Below are 22,007 nucleotides of genomic sequence, written 5' to 3' on the forward strand. Positions count from 1 at the left end.
TGACTCTCTTCTCTTTACTTTTTTTCTTTTCAGTGTCCAATGAAACCGCAGAATCTTCTCCACGTCACAAACCTGACATGTCAGTGGGTGTGAAGGAGGAGATTTGAACTTTGAGACTTCATCACAGCAACAGTGTGTCTGCAGTGACAGCTTTATAAGAGCAGCACAGCTGTCTGTGTGTCTGTGTGTCTGTGTATGTGAGTGAGTGAGATTCACCAGCAAACACCATGTCGTTCATCCTCATGAAGAAGAAGAGGTTTAAATTTAAAGTGGACTTCGACCTGGAGGAGTTGTCCTCGGTGCCTTTCGTTAACGGAGTTTTGTTCTGTAAAGTCAGGCTTTTAGATGGAGGCTTCGCCCAAGAGTCGACTCGGTGAGAATGTTTGCTATTTATAGTTTGACTTGCTGCTGGAGTTAAATTTAAGCTTAACCTGTTAACTTGTTTTGTCCATTTACTTCACTAACTTACATGGTTATGGTTTGACTTTCTTTTTTGGTTCGAAATTCTACAGTTTCCAAACAAATGTAACTTATTAGCTACATAAACTCAAGCTAGCTAACTAACTAAGCTACACTGTATACTTGCATTGGCTAAAGGCTAACGCTAAACAGAGCTGTTTTATGTCAACAACTGAAGAAGTGATGCAGAAAATGCTGTGATTTGATATGATTTTTTTAAAGTGTCATTACAAAAACAAGAATTAGTTCACAACACACAATGTATTTAATACAAATTGATTCATAAATAATATATACAAATAAACAATATGTATCTATGTAATCATCTATTACTATTTTTATTCTTGTTATTATTATTAGTGGCTGAAGATAGTGTATTATATGGCTGAAGAGCCTGTTTTTTTCATTGTTTGTATGTTTGTTATCTATTTGTTTTCCTATTGTTTTGCATTGACTTGTGTTTCAAAGAAGCTCACGTGGTCAGTCCTTCTTTTTGGTACATGATTATAACTGTTCGTAGCTCGTAGCACTTAAATGAGTCACTCTGGAAAAAAACAGACACAGGCTCATTACTTTGCCATGGCAACCGCCTGCTGCAACAAACTATAGTGTAAGCACTACCAATTTGAGTTTACCCACGCTCCAACCACAGCTTCCCGTTTTCCTATTGTTTAATTAAAATATTCTCATATGATGTATGTAGTTTTACAGTATTTCTATAACACATTTTCCTTAATACTGTGAGTTCAGTTTTTAATATCTTTTGCCTGAATAAACTAAAGTGTGTGTCTCTCTCTCTCTTTCTCAGGGAGCCAGTCCAAGCCCACTGCGTACACTGGAGGAAACGATTCACTTTTGTGTGTAAGATGAGCGCTAATACTGGGAAAGGTGTACTGGAGCCCTGTGTGTGCCGGGTGTCTGTGCGCAAGGTAAAGGAAATGCCTTTGTTGCCATCATCATGTTTTGTTGATGCCACATAAATGTATTACAATGCATTTTTTTGTGGTATAAATGCATTGTAATGCTTTTTTTGTCCATAGCAGAGTTGAGTCCAGACTGTTAACTGATGTTTTAATGGCAAATTTAACTCTTAACTTATTTTTTGTGTTTTGTCATTTTCAGGAGTTGAAGGGTGGGAAATCGTTTGCAAAGGTAATGCCACATCTAAAACATACATACTGCCATTTGTTGTAAAAAGCGGCTTCAGCACAGATGACCCATTAGAACAGTCTCGCTAGTTTCCGGCTTTAGTTACTGATTTAAAAATTGGTGAAAGAAAACTCGCACCATGTTAATCAATAACTTAAATGATCAGTTATAGAATGAGGTTATTTCAAGGTCTTATGTCAGAAACCCGCACTGTTTCCTCTAATCTGATAGTGGATTGATTTTCTCAAATGTAGTTTACTGTTTTAACAATAAAAACCTCAGGACAATGTTTTGGCCTGACATTTGTGAGCACTTGTGCTATTCAGTTTTTAACGCGTTAAACAGACTGCTTAACTGTTCACACTGATCTGCTCTTGTGTGCAGCTGGGATTTGCTGACTTAAACCTGTCAGAGTTCGCTGGGTCTGGCAGCATGACTCGACGGTGTCTCCTTGAGGGATATGACACAAAGAACACAAGACAGGACAACTCAATTCTCAAGGTATGGTGATGAAGCAACACAGACAGTCCCACATCCATTTTATAGTGTGGGAAATGCCCTTAGGAGTCTTTACCACATTGTCATAGTGTTCCTTTAACATGATAAGCATACAAGACCACTTATCCTATGAGTGGATCTAAAGTAATTGTTGTAGCAACAATCAACACTATTCTGTTTGGGAAAGTGTGACTGATGAGTTTGATGGGAAAGTTCTGATCGTTAATACAAGACATGCCTGAGCATGTTACCTGGCTTTAAAGTATGCAGGTTATTCCTGGGGCACAGATCTATTATCCTACTTGTATCAAAGTCTCTGTTCTGAATAACAGAACACTTTACAGGAGAACTGTGCCTTTTTCTGCCTCAAAGTTTCAATTGCATGTCACTTTAAAACTAACTGGTATTATCGTTTATTGTATTTCACAGGTCATCATTACCACACAACTTATGTCTGGAGATCCCTGTTTTAAAACGTAAGTGCTCCTCTTGACCTCAATCATCTTCTAATTACTGCATTTATTCAGTTTGATAACTGTAAGTAATAAGTCGTGGCTTTTACATTTAACTATATTCATATAATATAGTTTTCTTTACAAAAATGATACACTCCTCTTGCCTGACACCAAGTTATGACCTGCTGTTTCGTAGCTGGGATCTTACCACACTCTTATCTAAGAGCTAAACACACCTTGGCCGGACATTAATCTGCCCAACCTCAGCAGTGAGCAGCAGCTGGTGTTGTATTTTCATTAAAGTCAAGAGCTGTGCGTTGGACGGTTTGTCACACAGGAGGTGATATCTTATCGTAATACTGACAGACTGTCACTCACCGGAGTATTTACCTGCATTCTTTCATGTTCCAACACCGGCTCTGCTGTCTAGGCAAATTTTTAGTCGAGGATAGCACAGTCATTCATCCCACGCAGTGTTACTCATTGTGTGGAAGACTTAACAGCTCACAGCACAAAGATGACGTTCACTTCTGACACATCTTCGTCCACGCCCTCACTTTTGTAGAACCTCAGCAACAGAGAAGCGAGGGTTTCCTGTGTTAGTGTCTCCTAAACTGGAAGTTGTTAAAAATTAATCTAGTATGTATGTATTTATCACCTTTGCACTTGTATAGTAACTTAGACATAACTTGACCAGAGACCTGTGAGGCACTGATGTGTTTCAATACCAAGAGTTTATACATAAAACCCTTTTTAAAACTATCTTCTATATGTGGTTTCTATAATTTAAAAACATTACATTACAATCTGGGTGTGAAATGTTTAAAATGTAATTTATTCTAACATATTTAAACTGGTTTAGAAGGTTTAGTTTATAACAATCCAAGGGAGTGTCTCATTCGAGATTGACAGATTACATTAGAAACCTGATGACACTTTTGATTTATCTGCCATCTGTGTTCCTGACAGTCCTCCATCTACAGCCATGACTCTGGGAATCCCACAGGATGAAGGAGAGCGCCTCCTAGAGGACAGAAAGGGAGGCAATATGCACATATTCCATTCACTCACTGGTATGTGCATGTGGTACTTGTTCTACGGCTTTGAATAATTTGCCGCCCTTTACAGTAGATGAACTTTGATTTTATTTGTGTGTAGTGGAGTGTTCAAAGAACAGTCCTCTAACTGAATGATGTACGATTACTGAACAGTAGTTTGTTCAGCGTTAAAAGCATTATTAAGAAAAGTAAACTTAATCCTCTTTCATTTCACCATGAAGAACCAACAATATCTGAGTTTAATTGTAGATTTTTTGACATTATCTGATCTTTTTAGAGACCCCAAAGAAGTCGGTATCAGTCCCAGAGGAGCTGGTCGTCTATGGCCACTCGAGAAAGTCCAGCTATGCAAGTCAGAAGTCAAAAATCTCAGGTACGACGCATTGAGGCACATACTTATTTCCTTACCAATTTTCAACAGTTTTATAAACCATTAAACATGTTCTGTCACACCTGTAGGTTACAGCTCAAATCACTCCAGTTTAATAGATCTGAGCCATCGGAGGAGTGCATCAGGAAGTTCGGCCTCAACAGGCACTGGCAGCATCCTGGAACCCGTTGATCAGCAGGTAGACAAAGGAGAGGGGGAGAGCAGAGTCACTCCACCTGCCTCTGCAACCGGTCAGCATGCACCTGAAAACCCAACCACCCCTGTCAAGCCTTTTAGGTAAACCACTCATTTGCAATAACTGACTGAAACTGACATCCACTCTTTTTCCACTAAAAAGTTGTGTTTGGTGTCAGGGTGAACTGATAAGACATGCTAAGTGCTATCATACACACAGTATGTAATACCAAGTACTTCAAATTGACAAAAAGCATTACGATTGTTATTTTAAAATATTTTATTATCGTCTCTGTAACTCGCCTTTCTTTTTCACTTATTTCTGTTTTATAGTATATTGTATGTATGTACGTGATCAGTGAACCCAATACAGCTGACAATATGGGATTGTTATAGGGGGCCACAAAGCTGTAAAGTTTATCCTGTCAAATAAAAGATTGTCTTTTATTTGAGTTTTGATTTGAATGCCTTTCCTTACCAAGGCCATATTTATTACATTCCATCTTCTGCTTCCCCAGTAGACATCCTGTCAAGCAAAACTCCATGGAGAATCAGTTGAAGAGAGTCGATGCCACCAGGGTGGACGCTGATGACATAATAGAGAAAATCCTGCAGAGCCAGGATTTCAGTCATGGCATCTTGGACTCCAGTGCAGAGGGTGTGTACACAATCTATGGATTTGCCTATGCTCGCTTGGAAAGTTTCCTACTATCCTGCTGATGGGATCGGATTACTGTCAGGCATTGCTAGTGCAACACAACACAAATACTTCTTTGACACGATGAGTGTTAAGTTACTGCTTATGATGATAAAATTTATAAATTAGACATTATGTTGAAAGTATTTATTGATAGAAATGTTATATACTACCCATATGTTTGTTTGTATTTTGGATTAGGTTTTCATAGGCTGAGATTTGGCCTTAGAATAAGGTCACTGTAGATTCCTCACATGCCTGGGCAAGGGAGGAGTGAGCCAAGGAATACCATTTTGGTTCCACTCCTCAGTCTCACCATTGGATGTCACTAATTCTTACACACTGGATCTTTAAGGTTGTTTATCAGTTATGATGTACAATATAGTAGAGCACAACATGCTGCTGCCCTGTTGTTGTCCTTCCTCATTGATATTGATGTTTTTAGTTGTAGAAGTGCATCTTTTTTTATCCTATACCTTAACTTTCATCTACTTCCACTACTATACTTTGAGGTATATAACATATACTGTCTCACCAGTTTCCCTACAGTATCCACAATCTTTAGTCAGTTTTGTAAATTGGTTAACAGTGTCTTGCATGTATGTGCTTGTTGTTACAGAGGAGGGGCTCAGCTTGTTTGTTGGTCCTGGTGGGAGTACTGCCTTGGGAAGCCAGCACACGAGGTGGGTGCGATTATGTAACTGTAAATTGTTGGGTCTGTGAAGACATAGGCATTAACTATAAATATTACCTATTCTATTTATATTATTATAACTGCGAATTACACATCTGGCCATAACACTGTTTCTAACATGTACTAAGTTGTACTAATATACCTTCAGTGCCACTACATAGTTAGATTTGCCCATAAAAGAATGCCCACTGTCAGATCAGATAACCACCCCATTTCCTGTCATATAAACAACATTGTGAAATTCTCTTTCAGGGTTGCAGCAGGAGCCTTTGAGCAGGTGGTGTTCAAGCGCTAGGCCATGGTAAGCACTGTCGGTGGCTATGGTAAGCATGTCCCTCTCATAAGGGTTGTTGCATTACACTAATGCAGAGGACACAAGACGTGAGTGGGGGAGATGCCAGAGGAATTTACTCAGGCCTCACCAGGACATTTCATTTCTCTTATGTAATCCCTCTGCACCGGACCCACAACTTCTGTTGACCAGGAGAGTCCTCTAGTGTTCATGTAGAGTATGTGAAGGCCACATTATCGGAACATTAAACTGTAATGATGGAAATAACTGTCTTCTTTGTGTGCTATGGAATTGTGAGACATGGGATTACTAATACCACCATTACAACCATTGTCTTTTTTACTATGTTCATTTTTATATATTTTGATATGAAGGTGTTGTGATTTTGTTATTGCAGGTGACAACAGGTGCTTTTTTAAAACATTACTACATTTACTGTGTAACAGATAATGTCAGAAATCGAGACAAATCTTGTCCTTAGTGTGCTATATCTCGGTAAATAGAAAAATAACCATGTGGTATTAATGTTATGTGGCACTGCTGTGTGTCTTTAACCCAAAACACCTCTGTTCACCTGGTTGTGAGGGGGCATGTCTGCAAATACATGTTTTGTATATGCATGGGTACGTGTGTTGTCTGTAAACCCCTTTTTTTTTTTTTTTTTTTTTTTTTTTAAATTGGCCAAACTTGTTTAACTGTACATTTGTTGTCATATTTTAAGTAAGCTATGGTCCATGTAATGAATGTAAGCTGTGTAAAACAAATTATCAAATTATGTTTTTTTTTAAGATATCTATGAGCTTCTGAATGTTGACTTTATTATTTAAGGCCAGATCTTTAAATAAAAAAAAAAGATATGCACTCTTGATAAGAATCACTTCCAGGTACTCGTTGCACTGGTTCTCAGTAATAACTATTTATAATAAAATAAAAGTTTGGAAAAATGCTATTAATGTGTAATGTGTATGTGTATATGTGTATTTAAAATAGCATAGTTAAAAAAACAAATGTTTTTTGTTTTTTTTTTAAAAAGCACAACACACATAACAAGTGGAAAGATTTATTGATTTGATCAATGATAACAACGATTATATGTAATTGGGGATATGTTTGCAGATCTATTCCACGTAGCTCACAACAACAACAAAAACATTGTTTAAGATATGTTAACGTTTTGGTTTTAGTCTGCTCCTCCATTTTCTTCTTACATTTTCAGATTATATGGCAGTGACACTGGGGAAAATATAAGGGATGGGAATCAATATTGTCAATTGTGTTTTCATTCACATTCAGTGTTTACATCTCAAAGTCTCAGAGTTGAGGTTTATAAAGTGCGAAAACTGGACATTTAAACACAACCTAGTCAGTCCTGGTCAGAACCTATGGTACTTTTTGTTTTTATTACATCTCAAATTTGATAAATTTCCGATGAAAAAGTGAAGAAGGTGACAGGAACCAAATACGGAACGGTCACTGTGGTGACGGAAATATAGTCACGGCTACACTTCCTCTCACACTGCACCAATATCGGTACACTTCCGCTTCCACCTCGCGCCAGGACTCAAGCTACGCCGACGGCGGGAAGCTGTTATTATCGATTTAGCCACAGATAATCAGCAGCTGAACCACCGAAATTGTTCGAAACCGACAATTCCTCATCTAATATTAATGGATCTGTAAGCGGAAATACGCTAACTGCACGCAAGTATAGCGGCGTGGGATTCATCTAGCATGGCTAGCGTCGGAAACCAGCTGCCAACACAGGCCGTTAGCAAGCCTCCGCCAGGGAAACATGGAAATGTACTGCCCCTGTGGGGCAACGAAAAGACTATGAACCTCAATCCTATGATTCTAACCAACGTGCTATCCTCTCCGTATTTCAAAGTTCAGCTTTATGAACTGAAGACCTACCATGAAGTTGTGGACGAAATCTATTTCAAGGTAACATTAGCGGCTGCTAAACCCGCATGCTAGTTAGGTAACCAGTGTCCAGGGAGCACCGCGTTACTGAAACAGAAGTGTGCTGCAGTCGCCAAAGACGAGAAACCCGTAACGGATAGTGTTACACTTTTATGTAATTTAACTGCATGTCCATGTATTGTATCTAACTTGTATCAAATAATTACGTTTGATTTTACGAAAGCTTTATTGACGATCGGTGGCTGCCATTGTAAACACGATAGTTCAAAGTGGCGCCTGTTTCACCCAGGAATTATTGAAATAGTTGTACTGTTTTGATGCTGTGTATGTTAGCTTCATGTTGGACTATTAAGACAGATGAACATGATTATTATGGACACGATATAAGCCGGAATTTGTTTAAATGGTATAGTACACTTAATGCTTTATTTTCAGCTTTTCTGATTTTCAGCATCCTAATTGTGAATATTTCCAGGTGTCTTTGCTCTGTAGAAAACTATAATGTTGGTCAAAACGAGACATTTGTGAACTTTAACCTTTTCTGACGTTTTATGCAATTAGAGTTACTAACTAATTAGGTCATGGTCAAGTAATGTTGATTATTTTCTCGATTTGTTCCTGAATGGACTGCAATGATTCATATATTATTCATCTATTGTTAAATATTTTGATAATGGATTTGGTCAGTTTGAGTAATTAAAAATAAATAAATAAATTAGGCTCAAAGATTTTTTTAGCTTCTAATAGGTGTTTGGCTACATCTGCTCCTATACATCTTGTTATATTTTGAGCTCTGCTACTGTGACAGGCGAAGGTTGTTAAACTCTATTATTTCCATTGTAGTCTTTCATTGTAGTGATTTTTCTGCTTTTTTACTCGACAAATGACTTTTCATAGTCGCACATCAAAATTCATGTTTTAACCAAAAACTTTGTCTCCCCCCTACATCGCTGCTATGTTCCCTCTTGGGAAACTCATGGCATGATGGTCTGTCGCTCCAACTTCCATCCGTTCTGTTCTACCATGTTGAAAACAGTTTGTCCAGAGGAGCTGTCATTTGATACCGCGGCATAATAAGAAGAGCAGCTCATGTTTGTTCTTGAGATAATATGACATTGACAAAAGTTTCAGTCATATAAACAAATGAGTTAGATAAGCTTCTTTTCTCTGTGCCCACAGGTGACTCATGCTGAGCCTTGGGAAAAGGGAAGCAGAAAGACTGCGGGCCAGACTGGAATGTGCGGAGGGGTAAGTGAGAAGTACGTGCCTTTTATTCCCCCATCTCTTACCCCTTGTATATCTTCTTGAGTAGTTTGGGTCGAGTTTCATATCCTTCTGAAACTTCACCAGATCCCATATTTTTTTGCATTGTTTTGATGGACCCACACTGAATGACTTTACAACTGTGTCCTTGTCTCCTTTAGGTGCGTGGTGTTGGAACTGGTGGTATTGTTTCTACCGCATTCTGTCTCCTATACAAACTGTTTACTCTCAAGTTGACTCGCAAACAGCTGATGGGTCTGATCACTCACACAGACTCACCATACATCAGAGCACTTGGCTTCATGTACATAAGGTATGTTTTTGTTTGATTGCAAAATTGACCCACCTCAACTCTACTCCCCCGATTTAATACAGTGCATATAAAACTAATGCATACAAATTGAATGAGATAAATGCAGCATGATTGTGTGGTTTGAGCTCTAATGTATTCTCCCCCAGGTACACTCAGCCCCCATGTGATTTGGTTGACTGGTACGATGGGTTCCTGGATGATGAGGAGGTATGTCATCTCGGGTAATACTTTAATGTTTCTTTCTCTCCATTAAATAAACTTCCACTACACACGTTAAATGCTGTCTGTTCCCCAGTGTGATGCTCATAACTGATTTTTCACCTTTGCCTTCATTTGGCTTAATTGTCCTCAGTTTTTGTCATCTAAACCTCAGTAGCTATGTTACTTGCTCACTGCTCTACTGCTGAGTTTTATCAGGGTAAGTACCATATATGTAATGATGAGTCACTTATTAAGTCCAATGTGATATTAAGGCATGCTTTCTTTTTATTCAAAGATGTTCTCAGGACTTGTTGCACAAATCAAAATTTTGGTAAATTGCAATTGGTCAGTTATTACACACAAAGACACTGAATGCACATATCAAACTTGGCATTATTCTAGTTTGCTTAAAACAGATCTTTTTCAAAATATAATTTGATCCCATGCTGTGCAACCAGGCCTCCTCTGATGTTCTGTTGCATTATATTTGAAGTGATCATTTGAAATCCTATTCAACTGGTTAATTGCCCTGTTTTTTTCTTTAGATGCCTATTGTGCGGCAGGTGAATTGGATATTGTATCTCAGCACTGTGTTGGTTTGCGTGTGTGAGTGCAAAGCAGCTGTTCCCTACCATTTTCATTAGATAACTATTCAACTGGTGTGCACTTACCTACCTGTTCCAGTCTGTGCTTACACTGTGAGCATTTCTTTTCACCCAAATGTTGGGAGAATAAAAAGGAAGCCACAGCTTCATTGGCTTTGTCCTTCTATTCTCTGTATTTATGGTCTTAAATAGTTAACTCATTCACTGCCAGCCATTTTCAGAGCAGTGTCCCATACTGCCACCCGTTTTCAAGCATTTTGACCCATCTTTCCCACAGACTATTGTGTTCTATGAATATATAAGAAGAAAGAATATACTTCTTTCATCTGGGAAAAAAGGTATATTTCTACCTGTTTCCGTTCTTTAGTAATCGGCATTAGAAAAAAGGCTGATTTCACCAAAAACAGTTTTTGACCAAAAAAACGGAGAAAACAATTGTTTTGTGAAAATAAGCATTTCAAGCAGATCAGTGACTTTGGGGCTGATATGTTTTACTTTAGTGACACCTCAGACATCTGAACAGTGTTTGCCTTCTATAAAACAACAAATACAACACTTATAAAAGGTGTTTGATGGCAAAACAATCATTTATTTACCAATGTACTTTATATCAACAAGTGTTACAACTGACAAAAAACCTTTTTACTATGTATGTTCATGTGTGTGAGTGTTCTCAACACTCAGAAAAGGCCTTTGATGGCAGAACAATAACTTATTTACAAGATTGTCAGTTGAGACTACACACGATGGAGAAGTGCGACTCTCACCGCGTCACCCCGGGTCCTTTTTTGAGTCCGCACGTCTCTGTAAACTCCCCCCTTTCATGATCACTTTGATCTCCCTCGTCACCGTTCACATTCGCGACACTCTTCGTCACCCAACTTCCACGACACACGCTCTGTTCCAGCGTGAGCTGCACCAGCTTGTCCTCTTCCCTTTCGCCATTTTCTCAGTCCGCATCTTTGGTCTTCTTCTTATGATCTATGCTGATCACCCATCCAAAAAGAGCAGTACTGCAATCTACAGGTTCAGTTCTTCATGAGAGACAATCTCAACCAGAGTGTCTCGCGACCCTCCTTGGCGAAAAACACAATTGACGTCAATGGCAGTGAATGAGTTCATTGGCTACTTCTGAACTAGCTTGATCAACAAATTGCACTTTGTAAATGCAGTCTATTGGAGCTAACAGGTAGGTTAGTTAAAGCAAACAGTTGTTATTTTGACAATATTGTTTCCTCTAGGCAGAAATTGTAAAAAAAAAAACATTTTATTGATATGCAAGATTAAGCTAGATGAACAGAGGTGAAGGTTCAGTATTTGGTCATCACAAATTGCATTTTGATATGAGGCAAATTTGTAAAAGAAAACAATCAGACTGACCTCCTTCCTGCTTGTGTGCTAACTGTCTCTTTATGGCTCTCGGCCAATTTTTCCTTATAGGAGCTTGATGTAAAGGCAGGAGGTGGTTGTGTGATGTCCATAGGAGAGATGCTGCGCTCATTCCTAACCAAGCTGGAGTGGTTCTCGACTCTTTTCCCCCGAATCCCCGTGCCCGTGCAGAAGAGTATTGACCAGCAGATGAAGGCGAGGCCACGTAAGATTGCTCAGAAGGAGGAGGTGCAGGAGGAGGAGGAGGAGGAGGAAGAAGAAGAAGATGAAGAAGCAACAGCAGCAGCAACCACATTTGCAGATTCGGGGAAGCAAGGGGAACGATGGCGCTCCAGGTGAAAGATTAACAATATTGTGCTGGGTGACAGTTATTGTGGTTGTATGTCAGGGTGTGTGTGGGGTCTTAAAAAGTATTAAAAGTTTATAAATGAGTTGTGGGGAAATCAAGGCACTTAAAAGGTCTTAATCGCAATTTCGTGAGGCATTACATTTTGTCCATACAGTTTGACTGCATAAAGTATGCATGAATGCATTTATTTTCCTCCCCACGTTTGTTAAAATCAACGATGTGCAGGCATGCTCGCCCTGTAAGATCAGCTCGGCGCCGCGCACGTAAACATATCTTGTGACAGGGAACTTGCTGCAAGTGTTACTTGTTTATTTTAAAAACTTTGCCTTTAGTTTAATTTATTCTTTCAAGCATGTTCCTTTTCCGCTTATGAATCCCTTTGTATGGTTGTGCTCTATAGATTTGATAGCAAACTAAAACTGTTTTGTAAGTTAAATATGTGTTGCTAATTACAGCTTCAAGTGGCGATAAGGTTTTAAAATATGAAAGTCTTAATATGGTGTTGTAATTAACTTCAGGATTCCTGCATATACCCTGTATTTGCCTGACGGTTGTGGTTCCTTTTGTTTGTAGGACACCCAGACGAACACCAAGCCCGAAAAAGTCGCCCAAACGGTCAAGGAGCAGGAGCCACCACCGTGAGCGAGACCGCCACGGCCCCAGCTTTGACCGAGAGCTGGAGAGAGAGCGTGATCGTCAAAAGAAGGAGCGAGAGGGCAGGGACCGAGATAGGGACAGAGAGAGACGGCGGTCCCGCAGTGCAGACAGAAACCACGACCGACGGGAACGTAGAAAAAGTCGCAGTGGCAGCCGAGAACGACGAGGTGAACGCAGAGACAAGGAAAGAGATGGGGGGGAGGACAAAAACAAGAGGAAGGACAGGGAGCACCATAAGGATAGAGGCCCAGAGAGTGAGCGGTCCAGGGATAAGAAGAGCAGGGGAGAAACGGATGACAGGAGGCACAAGGATGACAGGGAGAGGCACAGAGAAGAGAGGAAAGCCAAAAGGACGAGTCGGAGTCGAAGCAGGGAAAGGAAGCACAAGAGTGGAGAGGACAAGAACAGGAAAAAAGAGGGCAGCCACACCAGGGAGAGGGACAGGGACAGAGATGGGGAACGGCGCTCTCACAAACGTAGTCATAGCAAAGACAAGAGTCATCACCAGCGCGAGACCAGTAATGATCATAGTAAACGCAGAAGGAGTCACAGCACTGAGTAAATGTCGCCTTGCAGCAATATTACTTCTTCGGTTCCCCATTGGTTTCTTCTTTTTATCTTTATCCAGTTGTCTGATCCGTCACTTGTGTTAAAGACTAAGTATGTGAGCACGCCGGACTTCTGGATGTGTTGTCTTTGGCCAACCATTACTTTACCTTTCTATGTTTTTCTGCCTTTTTTCACTCAAGATTAGATCCTTGATAGTCTTCACTTGAAATTTGAAAAGAGGCAAAAAAAATGGCATTTTAATTTCTACGGTTGTTTTTTTTTTTTTTTTTTTTTTTTCTTTCTTGCCCCAGGATGAAATTGGGTTTGTATATAATGTTATTGAAGCCGTCTACACATCCTAAGTGGTCATGGTGGCCTTAATCACTGTTGTGGGTGCGGTCCATGTAGGAAACTCAGCTCAACACTGTTGTCATATAAATTATGAAGAATAGTTGTTATGTTCAGGCTGCACGAAAGCCATTTTTTTTACTATATTACAGTGATGTCTTCATACCTAAGCTGTTTTATCTGTTGTTTTTCCCAATTAAACATGCTTTGAACAGTCCAGTGCTGACGGTAAACATTCATACTTGAGAGGAGCGGTGATGTGGCTCACTAGCTTGAGATATCTGTCACCGATCGTGTGTACGCAGCCTGAAAATGTTTTATTCCTCCAAAGGGCAGTATGCAAAGGGTAATTATTATTTTTTTTTACCACACACACTTGAGCCCTGCTTGTGCTGTGATTGGGTTGTTGCTCTGTTGCATTTTGTTTTCTATTAAAAAAACACTTTTACTAACATGCATTTTGTATTTGAATGCCACACAGTCACAGCGCGCTGTAAGGTCAGTCAGACAGTGGAAAAAGAAAGGCAGAATGCAAATTAGGGTTTTAAAAAGCAGTTTTATTTGCATGTAGTGTGAAAATAATCTCATGTCAAATATACATTCTGAAAAGATCGCGTATACACATGTGAAATTGATATCACCAATACATAAATTATAAAAAACTGATTAAAATATAGTGAAGCAGGTGTTTAACAAAGCCCCAGATAAAAGATGTATAACCTCAACCAAAGGTAAACAAATCATTTACCTCTACACATGTATTTATCTTTGGTCATTTGAATCTTACATTGTAGTAACCCCAGTCTAACATTTCATTACATGACCTGAGATACAGTAAAAGCAGCTGACAAAAGTATCTGTCAGAGAAACCCACACTACCGCCCATGGTTTACCAGATCTAAAGTTATTGTGAATGTGTGAGCAAATGCCAGAAAGTGCTTTTTGATTACAACACTGTCACATGTATGTGCACAGACCTCCAGATAAGTCGACGATAGTTCATCCCCTGCCGTGTCTTGGATGCTTGTGAAAGTCAGATTGTGAGATATACGTTCTCCATACACTATACCAGAGGTGTCAAACTGGGGGCTTGTGGGCCACATGCTGCCCACCACTTAATATTATATCATCATGAAAACGTGGCTCATGAAAGAATATAGACAGAATATAATACTAAATATATTTGCCAGCAATATTTTTTATTAATAATAAGACTTTTTTTATTTTAAGTGTTATATTAACAGTAGAATGTGTTTGGTGTCTCAATCACAGTTGTCCACGGTATTTGGATTTGTTTTGCATCATAAATATGTTATTATCAGTATCAAAACAAGCACTTTTACTTGGAAATATTGTGCATATCTTTATTGTGATATCGTGATGGAATATTGTGTTATAATTTTGACCAGACTAGATGCCCATTGGCCCACAGGTCATCTGAGTTTGACACCCCTGCGCGATGCGTTCCTCATCATTGGTGGAGTTGTCCGAGTGTTTGTGTGATCTGTAGAGTTGGAGCTGGGAGGTCCTCTGTTTGGGTAAAGAAGACGGGTGTGAAATATTATTTCTGTGACCAATGACTTAGAGATTGTATTGAAGTATATTACTGTATATTAACAGTTTGTACACACACAAAAAACACAAACACCCACCATTCTGCATTCTAGTAAGATCTCCCCTGCTCCGTATTTATGGTCCTGTTATGAAGAAAAAAGCTCACATCATTTAATTTGCTTTTAAAAATGCAGCTGAATGCATTTCTCACCATGCACATCAGTTCCTACCTTAACTGATCGGTGCTTCTGTACTCTCTCCAGCTGCATTGCTGGCTGTGACGACCAGGTTACTGGAAGTGATGTTTGTGAGGAAGCAGCTCTGCCCCGACACTCTGCACATCTGAATCCGTGGTGTGACACTGTTGTCATACACTGTGTATTCTGAAGCATGCGCTGATGCAGTCCAATGAAGATGGGTCATGGGGCCAATGGGCATGTGCATTGAATATGCTGGTGGACAAGGAGCTGGGAAAAGAGAGACATTTAAAGCACCTTAAACAAAGTCAAGCTTTTACCACATAACCTGAAGTACTTTTTCGATAAATTAAATACCATATCAATAGCAGCTTGAAATACATTTTCGCCACAATTTGTAACAAACTAAAATAAAATTGGTTACATTCCAAGTTAGAATTATGAGCGTTTCTATTTATATACGACTCCTGAGTGGCCAGGATGATTGACGGCACCAGTTGCAGCATGTCTATTTGAAGAAGAAATGATGTATGTAAAGTCCTGGGAAGTGTCTGGTCTTGTCATTATGGGCTAGGGGCCTGAAATGTTTGGGAACCCCAGGCTTAAACACTTAGATAGTTTCATGTTGGCCTGTGAAATAGTAGTTTTTGATGATGGAACGATGGATGGACGACTTACTTGAACTGAATGGAAAAAAATGTTGTTTTTTAATGTTCCGATGAGTATGAGTATTTGGTGCACCGATGGTAAATCGCTGTGGGAATAATACACAACTCCTTATATGGACATCCTGGCTGGGGTGTGTGTATAGGTCACATATTCAGGCTTTAAAAAAAAATATTTTACGTTGTCTTATGTGTTGCTGAATCAAAGTTCTGATTCATTTTTTATCGCATTTTTAGTAGCGATATAAAGTAGCAACAATTGTGCAGAAGTCACAACATAGTGCGTTTTTCGTGAACTTTAACTAGTCAACCATTTGGTCGACTACACTTTAAGTCACTATATCTCATTGAAAAATGCATCAAGCTGAACTCACTAACACTTAATGTGACTTGTTCTGAATGTTGTACTTTATGAATTATGCAAACCAGGTTTATTATGAACAGACGTCTCAACCGTTTGGTAGAGGCCTGTATCTGTAATACTGTAGAGTAAAAATAAATGTTGATTGTCGTAATTATTATCATAAGTAAATAAAATAAAATAATCAAATATGCAAATACATTTTTTTTTCTTGGTGCGTACCTTAAAGGGTTAAACTGCAACGCATTTCCAAATTTAACAAATTCAATCAGATTTTGAACATTTTAGTACTTTTTGCTCAGGTGCGTTTATATAGTCAGTGATTGCCTAGGTGCAGAAAAAAGGATATAAGACACTATATTGCTTATAGCCTCTGTATATACTGTACGTTTAAACATAGTAATGGAAAAAAGCAGCCAAAATGCTCTGTGTTCTATCGACTGCAATGTGAATAAAAGACAGTATGACATAAAAAGTTCCTCAGCTCTCATGTACCTGTCGGTCCACTGAGAGTCTCGGAAGGATCGCTGGTACCAGCATCGTTTTTGCTCTGCACTGTGGCGTTGTAGAACGACCCACAGGGAAGTGGAATCTCAAAATATAAGCTCTTTGTCCAATAGGAAAGTATCTCAAACAGGGCCTGGCCGTCTCCCAGGAGATTCCCTGTTACTGTCACCAAGTACCAACTGTCATTACAGGAGACCTGGTCCCAGCTGAATAACAGCGCCTGGTCCGCCGTCTGCGGTGGCAGCACCAGCACTTCAAAAGCATCTGGAGGGCAGGGGACTGTGGGGGAGAGATGGGGGGAGGATTGAATTGATGTATTAACACACATCACATCACAACGTTATAATATCAAAGAGTCGAGAAGGAATAACATCCAGCTATTTTACCTGCCCCCTGCTGCACTGGGTCACTGAAGGAGCTGTTGCATGTGCCATCTGAGGCCTGGACGGTGAAATTGTAAAGTTCTCCACAGTCGAGTCCCTCAAAGGTACAAGATAGAGATGTGCTGTAACAGTACAGCATGTCTCCAGTCTCAGACTGAGCACAGCCGTAATACTCTGCAGCGTTCATGGCTGACATCCACGACAACTCTGCAGACTCGTTATTACAGTGGAACGCGACGGAGACTCCAGTGGGCTGGCAGGGACCTGGAAGGAAAATGTTATATTCTTAAAGTCCTGAAAGTGGAATGTGAAGTGGTTATTTACTTATGATATATTATGTTAATTTCCTGAGTACCACAAAAATAATAAGTACACACTATTAGCATTAGTTAAAGGTGCCATATGTAAGAATGTGGCCAAAAACGGTTACTACATTCAAATTCAAAATACTGAGGTTATAGGTTTTGTGTTTTGACGTAACTGGCAACCTGTGGTTGCTCGGCAGCTGAGACTCTACTGACTGCAATGATTGGTAGATGGCGGTAGGTGGCGCCACATGCCAAAACATGATTTCAAAACATAAACATGATTTGCAGTCTGCAAAATATATATTTTGAGCAAATATTTTGTCTGTACTGTTGTTGTTGGTGAGTTCAGTTTGTTATATGAACATTATTCCTGAGTCTCTGTGACATATTAGGAGGATTTTATGGTCAGTTGCTTTAGATTTATTACAAAATGCACCTTTAAGTTTGAATACATATTGAATTCATCATTGATAACCCATGAATACTAATTAGTATGTAGTTTATAACCTTCAACAAACAAGCTCTTTGATCGACTTACGAGGGACTGCTCTCTCACCTCTCTCAACACTTTAGCACATGAGGAAAACATTTATAACTGTGTTAACAAACGACATACTAATGAGTATTCATGCGTTATAAATGATGAATTCAATATTTATTAATGCTTAACTAATGCTAATAGTGTGTACTTATCATAAAGTGTTACCCAAATTGGCAAAATTAGACAAGCTGGACGCTTTCTCCTCAATTCAAACTCCTTTTACAATCTGAAGTGGTGGAGATAATACGTTTATTCCAGATCTAGCAGATTACAACATTTTAATTAGTTAAGGCAGGGGTATCAAACACATTTTAGTTCCCGAGCAGTTAAATAATAGGATAACTAGAAAAGCACTCAGAGAGCGAGACCTCATTTTTATGCACTATTATCAGAGGTGGAAAGTAACGAAATACATTTACTCAAGTTACTGTATTGAATTTCTTTGTGTATTGTGTATTTTTTAAGTACAATTTAAAATCAGGATTTTGTATTTTACTTGAGTACGTATTGACTCAAGTATTGTACTTAGTTACTTCATAAATCCTATCCGTTACTGAGTAAAAAAAATTCAGCACAATGAAGACCTACAGGGGGAAAATATACACCAGAACCAGACAAATGATGATGTGATTAGCACCAGCACAGGCGCGTGAACGTAGAGGACGTGCGCCAAAAGTGACGTAATATCCAGTGTCGCGCCGGGCGCGTGAGCTCCAAAAAAGTTTTGGATTTCTGACCCCTTGTCATATTTCTACTACCCTCACACCCCCACGCAAAGTAACTAAGTAACTTTTACTTAAAGTACATTTCAAATGAACTACGTTTTACTTCTACTTGAGTACATTTCCAGATGACTACTTTTACTTCTACTTGAGTAATATCTCATCAAAGTATTGGTACTTTTACTTGAGTACAATATTTTAGTACTTTTTCCACCTCTGACTATTATTATGACTCAAATGCGTTACCTGTATGTAGGTCGATGGTGGCACTTGGCTGACTCTCACACTGGCTGTTTTGAGCAGTTACTTGGAAATCATAATGTACACCACATGCCAGGTCTTCTACCTCACACGTGGTGTTACTGCAGGTGCTGCAGTTAGCTGTGTAGTCGGCTCCACCGACAGCTGTCACTGTGTAGCTGTCCGCCCCCAGAGCAGCGCTCCATGATATCCGAGCAGAATTAGTGACGCAGTCGATGTCACCGCTGATTCCCTGAGGCTGGCAGGGAGCTAGAGAGCAGATATAGAACTTAAAGCTGTAGTGCGTGATCTAATAAACACGGCAAGTTTTCCTTTTGTAAACCGCCATTTTGTGCTCACCTGACTGCAGAAAGGTGTTTTCACTGGAGGTGGAGTTACACTGCTGATTGGAAGCGGTGACCGATACAGAGAAGTTGTGCCCACAGTCCAAGCCTGTGACATTCAGTTCATTCGCAACAGACGTGGCTGTCGTCGAGACGCCACTGTCGCTCTGCAAGGAGAGCGTGTAGCTGTCCGAGCCATCGCCGGCCTGCCACGACACCACGGCGAAGTGCGAGGGACAGTTGTGATACACTGAGATTCCCGAAGGTGCACACGGCCCTGGACAAAGAAACAATGTTAGACGTGTTTGACCTTCAGTCTAAACTCATAGAAAGGTGTTTCACCTACATGTCTGTATGTAAGCGCGTTCACTCGAGCTGCCGGCACAGTGATTACTGTGAGGTGTGACGGTGAGGTTGTAGTCTTGTCCACAGGTTAAGTTGGTAAAGTCGGCCGTGGTGACGTTAGTCATGAGCTGAGTCATTGTATTTTCTGACTCAGCTTTTACGTAATATGTTTCTGAACCATTACTTGCACCCCAGGTCAGAGAAACAACTTTGGTGTCGCAGTCCGCAGAAGCAGACAGGTTCTCTGGCACACAGGGATCTGGGAAAAAGAGGGATGATGGAAATGATTCAGAGACCTTTTTAAATTATTCCTGTAAATGTACACTAGTGTTCAAAAGTTTGGGCTCACTTAGAAATGACCTTATTTTTGAAGGAAATGCTCTTTTTTCAATGAATATAACATTAAATGAATCATAAATACACGACTATAAACGACTATTCTAGCTGCAAACGTCTGGTTTTTAATGGAATATGTACATAGGTGTATAGAGGCCCATTTCCAGCAAAATCTCTGCAGTGTTCTACCGGTATATTGTGTTTGCTAATTGCATTAGAAGGCTATTGGATAATTAGAAAACCCCTGAAAACAGTTTTGCCGGTTCTTTGACAAAAGCGAAGTTTGAAGGGCAAAATTATTATTTTGAATAAAAATCAATATTTGTAATCTTGTCAAGGTCTTTCTATTAATTTTACAACTCTTTTGATGAATGAAAGTGTGACTTTTAATGGAAAACACAACATTGTAATAGGTGGCCCCAAACTTTTGAACAGTAGTGTATGCACAGATGTTGTGTAACATACCCATACAGATGACTGAGCTGGAGCTGGGCAGACTGGTGCAGTTGTCATATTTTGCTCTCACGACAACAGTGTAGCTCTCCCCACAGTGCAGGTCGTCCCAGGTGCAGGAGGTGGTGTTGCTGAAACACTGGTGATCGTGTCCGTCCAGGCCTGTCGCCTCAGCCACATAAGATTCTGCGCCGTCGCTTGACCCCCAGCTGACCGACCCCGTGTTTAACTCACACTGCATGTCGGTTGTCACATTCTGGGGGACACACGGGCCTATGGAGAGAGGAGGTGTATGAACATGCGGCCACACGGTGACACACAATACAAACTTGAATGTGTACAGAAGCGTACCAGTTTTGAAGAAGGCAAGACTGCTGGGGACACTTTCGCACACATAGCCCTGTCCTTGCACTGTGACGTTATAGTTCTGTCCACATGGCAGAGTGACGGACAGAAGGGTGTCTGTTGTATTGTAGTCTTTTACACACTCAAGGTTTCCTTTGACTCTAATGGTGTAATTCACAACACCACTCGTTTGACCCCAGGAGATCTGGACCTCCTCACTCTGACAGTGTGTCTGAACTGATGTAATCACAGGCTGGCAGGGCCCTGAGAGGGGAAAGAGGAAACACTCAGAAAGAAGGACAACATGGATTCAAACAAGTCAGTATATGAGTTAAAGTAGACATATTATACCCTAATTCTCCAAGTTAACCTAGTTCCCCAGTGTCCTAATGAACATGTCTGTGACATGCTTCGGTCAAAATACCTTAAGGATGAAGCACCACAGCAGTTCAATCACCCTGCCAAAACAGCCCTGTTCAGAACGCTAGATTTTGAGTGACTGTCTCTTTAGATGCAAATGAGACACAGGAAACTACGTCAGCGTCACTGAGGCGCCGGCAGCTAACAGCAGTTAGCATTTGGAGAAGCCATCATTTGCCGTTATATATAAAATGTATCCACTGGACACGTAAATCCTCTGAGGCTGGAAGTTTATGTAGAACTCTGTGCTGCACTGTGCAGCCAAGAATAGAACACTTCTAGAACACTCTTCACCCTTTCCCAACAGCAGCAACAGCCTGGAAAGATGCCACTGTCTTCTTGGATAGGTGAGTATGACTTTACCTGATGTGAGAGACACCACTGTGCTGTCAGAGCTGTTGTACTCTTGTCCCAGAGCTTTGACCCAGACATTGTACACTGTACCACATGTCAGTCCAGAGACTGTACACTGGGTGTTGGTTGTGGCAGCACAGGAAGTGCAGTGGCCACTTTGGTTGTCAACGTACGCAACATAACCCACAGCGAGGGCACTCTGGTCCCAGGAGACAGTCACAGTAAGACTTTCACAGGCTATATCGGCCTGGACATTTGTGGGTGGACAGGGTTCTGCATAAAAATTCAAACATACATTTATTAAGAAATTGTCCTAGTAATAAACACATGTATTTACAAGTCTTCTTGATCATGTAACCAACCTGTGAGGACTTGATGAGTTCCAGACATTGAACTGTTACACGCCTGGTTGTGTGCCATTACAGTCACGTTGTAGACCTGACTACACTGCAGGCCAGTCAGGAGGTAGCT

At 40.2% G+C, this 22,007-nt stretch overlaps 2 protein-coding genes across 3 annotated transcripts; both read left to right on the forward strand.

The window, feature by feature from the left end:
- Nucleotides 1-199: 199 nt before the first annotated feature.
- Nucleotides 200-6,452, forward strand: LOC310927807 (EEIG family member 2-like). 2 transcript variants are annotated; one of them, XM_083890206.1, is made up of 11 exons: nt 200-373; nt 1,268-1,388; nt 1,582-1,611; nt 1,993-2,109; nt 2,536-2,582; nt 3,531-3,634; nt 3,897-3,992; nt 4,079-4,286; nt 4,703-4,842; nt 5,501-5,564; nt 5,828-6,452. In XM_083890206.1, exons 1-11 carry the CDS (start codon nt 228-230, stop codon nt 5,868-5,870), a joined length of 1,116 nt encoding a protein of 371 aa, XP_083746332.1. In that variant the 5' UTR covers nt 200-227; the 3' UTR covers nt 5,871-6,452. The 2 variants fall into 2 exon arrangements, with proteins under 2 accessions (XP_083746332.1, XP_083746333.1); XM_083890207.1 differs by having other exon boundaries at nt 4,706-4,842.
- Nucleotides 6,453-7,421: 969 nt separating this feature from the next.
- Nucleotides 7,422-13,872, forward strand: prpf38b (pre-mRNA processing factor 38B). Its single transcript, XM_083890531.1, has 6 exons — nt 7,422-7,808; nt 8,967-9,035; nt 9,212-9,363; nt 9,510-9,570; nt 11,610-11,893; nt 12,481-13,872. Exons 1-6 carry the CDS (start codon nt 7,599-7,601, stop codon nt 13,124-13,126), a joined length of 1,422 nt encoding a protein of 473 aa, XP_083746657.1. The 5' UTR covers nt 7,422-7,598; the 3' UTR covers nt 13,127-13,872.
- Nucleotides 13,873-22,007: the final 8,135 nt, after the last annotated feature.

Source organism: Microchirus variegatus, assembly GCF_963457635.1.
Source record: "Microchirus variegatus genome assembly, chromosome: 5".
In the NCBI taxonomy this organism is placed as follows: Eukaryota; Metazoa; Chordata; class Actinopteri; order Pleuronectiformes; family Soleidae; genus Microchirus; species Microchirus variegatus.

Coding starts and splice junctions, on each gene's coding strand:
- LOC310927807 (XM_083890206.1), top strand. CDS start 228: ATGTCGTTCATCCTCATGAAGAAGAAGAGGTTTAAATTTAAAGTGGAC. Junction 374..1,267: donor TTCGCCCAAGAGTCGACTCG/GTGAGAATGTTT, acceptor TCTCTTTCTCAG/GGAGCCAGTCCAAGCCCACT. Junction 2,583..3,530: donor GGAGATCCCTGTTTTAAAAC/GTAAGTGCTCCT, acceptor TGTTCCTGACAG/TCCTCCATCTACAGCCATGA.
- prpf38b (XM_083890531.1), top strand. CDS start 7,599: ATGGCTAGCGTCGGAAACCAGCTGCCAACACAGGCCGTTAGCAAGCCT. Junction 9,571..11,609: donor GGTTCCTGGATGATGAGGAG/GTATGTCATCTC, acceptor TTTTCCTTATAG/GAGCTTGATGTAAAGGCAGG. Junction 11,894..12,480: donor GGGGAACGATGGCGCTCCAG/GTGAAAGATTAA, acceptor TTTTGTTTGTAG/GACACCCAGACGAACACCAA.